This window comes from Coturnix japonica, chromosome Z (assembly GCF_054131305.1).
Source record: "Coturnix japonica strain WE chromosome Z, WE-NBRP24, whole genome shotgun sequence".
NCBI classification, from domain to species: domain Eukaryota; kingdom Metazoa; phylum Chordata; class Aves; order Galliformes; family Phasianidae; genus Coturnix; species Coturnix japonica.
The window spans coordinates 64,776,452-64,782,327 of NC_140702.1; the positions used below are offsets into that span (position 1 = coordinate 64,776,452).

Genomic DNA, 5,876 nt, shown 5'->3' on the forward strand with positions numbered 1-5,876 from the left:
ACAGTTAACTCAATCATTGTACAATGAGTGATGACCTGAGCAAGGAACAACGCAGATGCCTGCCCAAGCTCATGTATATGTACTGGATCAAAGCTTTCTGTGCAGGTACTCAAGTAAATAATAATGTTCTAAAGAAAGGGTTTTCACATTCTAAACTGCTAAAGTTATGGCAAAAATCATTCAAATAGAGAGTGACATAATATTTATACTGAAGAGGCATTTCAAAGGGAGACCTGGGAGTTCAGTTTGAGGTTGTTAACATTTTAAGAGCCCCATTCATTATCTGGAGGAGGTAGGAGAGTGGCTTTTTAAAAGTCCTTAAGCGATCAGAGTTGGTACCTGATCACAGCTTTTTAGGATCTCACAGGCTGTCACTAGATGTCAGTCTGCACCTTTGGGTTCCTATCGTTCCTTAGCAACATTCTCCCCTCCACCAGCATCCCAGGGGGAATCTCTATCAGGACAAGATGCATCGTGAAAACCTCTTAAAGAACTCTGAACATATTGTTTTATTTATTTCAGCTATATTTATTTCAATCCATGAAAATGTGATTGTTAACAAATGAAAACACAAACATTTGGAAGAAACAGGAGTGTTCTTGAAGAGTGTTGTACTTACTGCTTGCTTAGGACAACCCACAATACCATACAGTCTCAAAGCTGGAGCTGCAAAGACCTTCTGTTGTGGCCACATTCCCAGCACTGTGTGCACACCAAGCGCTTACAGCACGCAGGTTGGTGCCACTGCCTGTATAACAGAGCCCAGATTTCAAGCACAGATAGTTACAGTTCACAGCACATGTGAAAGAAAACTTCTCTCTGCTTGTGCATACTGACCAACTACATAGCTGGAAATGCAGCTCAGGTGCAAACCAGCAGTTGACCAGTTGCGGGCAGGTTGTGTCTCTTTTAAATACCATATCTGTGACTTAGATTCAGTGGCTTAAGAGACAGGTGACCTTTAAGAAAATAGTCAGGCCCTTCCCAACACACTCAGAACATTTTCATATTTGAGTGATTTTCTGTACAAAAGAGTCTTGTATCTTCAGTGGTCAGACATCTTTTATCAGCTCTTTTTAGGATTCTGTACTAACCATGGGTTGTCCTGAACTACGTGCTATTTTGCAGCCATAAAAACTGTGTGTACACTTACATCCACAAAAACATGTGAGTTTTGTCATGCTGACCACCACAGAGGATGTCACTTAGGCAATTCACCACCTATTGAAATTCAAAGCTATGCAGTAGATACTTTGATAGCTTTTTATGCAGTGCACAAGAGCATTAAAGCATCTGAGAACAGGAATTACAGATGCAGCAAGCCACACAGGAAGCTACGCTGTTCAATAGCAAACACCAAGAAAACAATGTGGCTTCAAGGTCCATTTCTCCTCTTCATTCAGGTACTTCCCCTGTCTTACAGAAGTATGTTTAGGCCTGTCTGAACTCTGGATTAAAGTGTTCATGGCATCCTTTTCCTCACACGGCAGTGTAACTACCTGCTAGTACAAGTATTAGCACTTTCTCCCTAGAATGTACAAAACCCAACAGCATTTCTTACAAATCCTTTGACACATTAGACTAACAGATTTTTAGGGCCAGAAAGCTCTGCCTGTGGAAGCCACCTCACCAAGTACAGCACCAAAACATTAATTGAACCAGGACCTGAAAGCAAGGGCAAGCACGTAACCATACAGTCAGCTAGTTAATCGTTATCCTTGGGAAGGTGAAACCTAGAATTCAGGCCTGGATCCAATTTCTCTTCTGTATTTATTTGTACAAGAGAATAAAACTTCCTCTCTAGGGCTCATGACCTTCCCATTATGCTGCAAAGTATCGTTCAAAGGTTTGCATTCCCTTTCTGACCCTGTAACAGTGAGCATCTCATGCAACAGGAAACTGTTTCAAGCACATCCAGAGAGAAGCCTGGAGTTTCACCCATTCCCACGTATAGGAAAGGTGAAAAGGAGCATTTCCTACTTTGTGGGCAAGAGCTCTGCCCAGTGATGCAGTTTTTAAAAAGGAAAGAGGAAAGAGCATAATCTGCACATGCATCAAAGACAGGACAGGAGAAGCATGTCTAGACAAAGGGACAGTGAGATTCAATTAAGCTTACATCCCCTCTTAACTTTGTGTGGCCTGGTACAAGGTGTTCTGTGTCAGGGTGCAGAGCTGCCTCCGTGGCTTATGGTGCACACAGCAGCCAGTCCTGAGTGCAGGATCCCCATAAAACATAAACAATGCTACAAACTTAAGTAGATTCAGGCATGCTCAGAAGCAGACTTTAGGCACAGAAAGTTTTCCAGTTAAATTTTAAGTACCTACAGACTTCAACTGGCATCCAAGTCAGCATTAAGGAACTTAAAGGGATTCTTGTACAGTACATAGGTGCTCCAGATCTTCAGCAGATATCTGTTGTTTTTTTATGTTTGTATTTTTTCTTCTTTCCAGAGTTTTTGCATCTTTGTAAATACATCCATCAGCTGCCAGCTCACTTCTTCTGCTCTCCAGGCTCCTTCCAAGTCTCAGCATCTTCTCCATTAGAGGCAACCAAGGCTGCAGTAAAAGTCTCTGCTGACTTGAATGAAAGAACAGTATCTCATTGCAAGAAGCAGAACCAGCTGCTTCCAGACCAAACTGGAATTATACAACAGGAGTTACTGATGTGTACAGTAAATCTAAAGGATTCTGCAAGGCATAATTGCTACTAAAGGCATTGCACTTATCTCCAAACAGGAATGGTGAATTCTCTCTGTATCTGTGCTTGGAGGCGACAAACAGTCCTCTGTAGAAATGCTTCCCCCTCATAGAGTAAAGTACATATTAGAGTTTCACTACAGGAGAGGAAGGTTGAAATAGAGAGGGTTTTTGTTTGTTTTTTTTTTGACATTGTGTTGATGTATTCAACCCATTTGCAGCTTTGGGTATTAATCAACACATTTTGACAAAAGCAAAACAAAAGAAAAAAAATCATTTTATCCATCCTCTAAAAGGAAAGAAAACAACTTTGACTTTTCCTTTTAAAATCTTTCACCTTACTAAAAAAAAAAAAAAAAATAGAAAATATATATATCCTTAACATAAGAATTTTCACAGCTTCAAATTGTACTTTTTTCCATGCCTTCACAAGTTCATTTCATTAAATTCATCTTATTCCCCAGTTATTAGCCCAAATTATTCCCCAGTTGTTTCTTTGGAACACTGGATGGGACAGAAAGTCTCTGCCCTTCTCTGGGGTGCTGAACTGCAGCTTTCTGGGCTTCTCACACCTCAGGATTTGAGACTGAGTTAACAGAAACACTGGCAAGTATCAGTGCAGATCCTTTCAAACACAAAACTATGCGATTGGTTTTTGCTGAAACAAGAAGCATCCTGGAGCAAACAGTTTGAAGTAGATAAAATCTGATTTATTTTTGTCCCCCTTTTTCTCCTTTATTTACAATTGTGCTGATCTCCTGGAGTTAACTGCCCAACTGTTTGAGGCACAGGACATGCGCCTGGACAGACACCTGCCTCAAAGCTGGGGGCTGCAGATTTCCTGCTTCAGCAGGGCTATGGATCACAATGTTAGGAGGTGGTAGGGAGCAACTCCCCTCCCTCCAAACCCAAACAAAGCAACTTCTCTTTGTGAAGCGGCAAGTCCTGCCCCAAGCTTTCTCCTTGGCTGTCCAGAATCTGTTATCCTGCTCTGTCTTAGCAGCAGAGGGGATGAGGAAGCCAGAAAAGTAGATCCTGCAAGGGGAGGGAGCACAGTGCTCCTTGTCCCCTCTTGTTGGTCCCTTGAAAGGGAGAAAGGAGCTGAGCCTGAACAAGCAGGATCCCTGTATCTGCTTGTCCTGGCCCCTTCATGCTCATGCCAAGACGCAGTGGGAACAGCCTTGCTTCACCCCAACCAGCCTCACCCTCACCAGCTGAGCTCCCAGCTGGTGCTCCATCAGGAGACAGGACATGTACAAGTACTGAAAAGCATCTCTGAGAGACACCCTGATCGCTAGCACACCACAACATTCCTTCCTCCTCCTGTTCTCCATTCTGGGGCACACTTTCAAGATAATTTTCATCACACAGTTTCCAAGAGCAGACGACTCCAGAAGAGCTTCTCCCAACCTCATCCACCCATCTCACGTCCCCTTGTTCCTAACAGGCAGTCAATATCCCAGCACCATGTCCTGCACAGAACCCCCTCCCAGTCCCATCCCCACAGCCATCTCAGCAGCGTTGTTCCACGGAGGCAGCGGGCAGCATGTCACATCGACTGCTGTACACCACCACCCCAGGTGGGTAGTAAGCCAGCTCTGGCTGGACAGCTGCAGAGGAAGGTGCGACAGGGTGGACGGGCACCAAGGCGTGCAGGGCTTGCTCCTCCTGCTCTGGCTTGGTGGTGTCGGTGAAAGGACGCATGGTGGTGAGAGAAGGTGAGGTGATCCTCCAGAGGAGGCTCTTCAGCGCCTTGCGGAACTCCCTGCGCATCAGGCAGTAGAGAACAGGGTTGAGGCAGCTGTTGGAGTGTGCCAGGCACACGCTGATGGGGAAGAGGTACACCTGGGAGAGGAAGTACTCAGCACTGAAGTGCACCACATTAAGCTTGATGAGGATGCCCCACGTCGTGAGTGCCTGGTTGGGCAGCCAGCACAAGAAGAATGACAGCACCACGATGGACACTGACTTAGTCACTTTAGAGCGGCGCTTGGTGCTTGGACCACTGCAGGTGCTGCCAACATGCTTGTCACTGATGAAGCGCACCAGGAGCAAGTAGCAGAGGCTGATGATGGCCAGAGGCAGCACAAAGCCCAGCAGCACCTTTTGGGTTTGGTACAGACCCAGCCAGAACTGTGCATTGCTGCCTCGGCCCTCGGGGAACTTGACAAGGCAGAGGACATCATCAAAAACGGTGGCAGTGGTGGAAAAAATGGCTTGGGGTAGAGAAGCCAGGATTGCCAACAGCCAGATGAGAGCACAAAGCCACTTGGCAGAGCAGCAACCACCCAGCGGGTCGCCTCGCCCCTGGTTCTTCAAGGCTGAAGCCACTGAGCGGTATCGAGCCACACTCATGGCAGTGAGGAAGAAGACACTGGCATACATGTTCATGGCTGTCACATAGGAGACAATCTTACACATAGCTTTGCCGAAGAGCCAGTTGAAATCCAGTGCATTCTCCACAGCCCAGAAGGGTAAGGTGAGCACAAACTGAAAGTCAGTCACAGCCAGGCTGGTCACAAAGAGGTTGATGGAGGACTTCCTCCAGCCTTGCTTGCTTTTCATCAGGTAGAGTACTAGCAGGTTGCCCACCAGTCCCAGGGCACACACCACGGAGTACACCAAGGAGATGACAATCCGCACCACGTCGGAGCTGTCTCCTTGCATCCCATCGGCTCGCTCCAAGTTGAGATTCTTCAGGAGCTGCAGGAAGGACACGTTACTCTTGTTACCCATCTGTCCGCCCTCCAACAAACCCAGCGGTGCGTCCCAGGGCTCCCGACCCGCTCCTTCTTTCATGCCGGCATCCGCCGAGCAGGAGCCGCTCTCGCAGGGCTCATCCATCCCATTCTCAGTGGGGGAGGGCTCGGAAGCTCCGCTTCCCCAGCGTCGGAGCCCGAGCCCTGAGCGCTCGGCGGGCAGCGGCGGAGCCGCTCGGTGGGGCGGTGCGGCCGCTGCGCTTTTATCCGCCCCCGCGGGGCCGGGGCATGCGCGGCGCTGTCGGCGGAGCTCTCCCGGGTGCTGAGTGCTGCGGCCGCGCCCCCGCTTCAACCCCTCCTGCTCTCAGTTCCAACCCCTGTCGGACTGAGGAGGTCGCACAGCTTCAGCTCTTGGTATTTAGGGAGTTCATTGCTTTCCGCTGTCCCGCTCTGGGACGGCCGTCGGGAGTGTGAGTCGGT

At 47.7% G+C, this 5,876-nt stretch overlaps 1 protein-coding gene across 1 annotated transcript; it reads right to left on the minus strand.

Annotated features, from left to right (window-relative positions):
* Window positions 1–507: 507 nt before the first annotated feature.
* On the minus strand, window positions 508–5,633 carry RXFP3 (relaxin family peptide receptor 3). Its single transcript, XM_015848444.3, has one exon. The coding sequence runs from the start codon at window positions 5,539–5,541 to the stop codon at window positions 4,210–4,212; it is 1,332 nt and encodes a 443-aa protein (XP_015703930.3). The 5' UTR covers window positions 5,542–5,633; the 3' UTR covers window positions 508–4,209.
* Window positions 5,634–5,876: the final 243 nt, after the last annotated feature.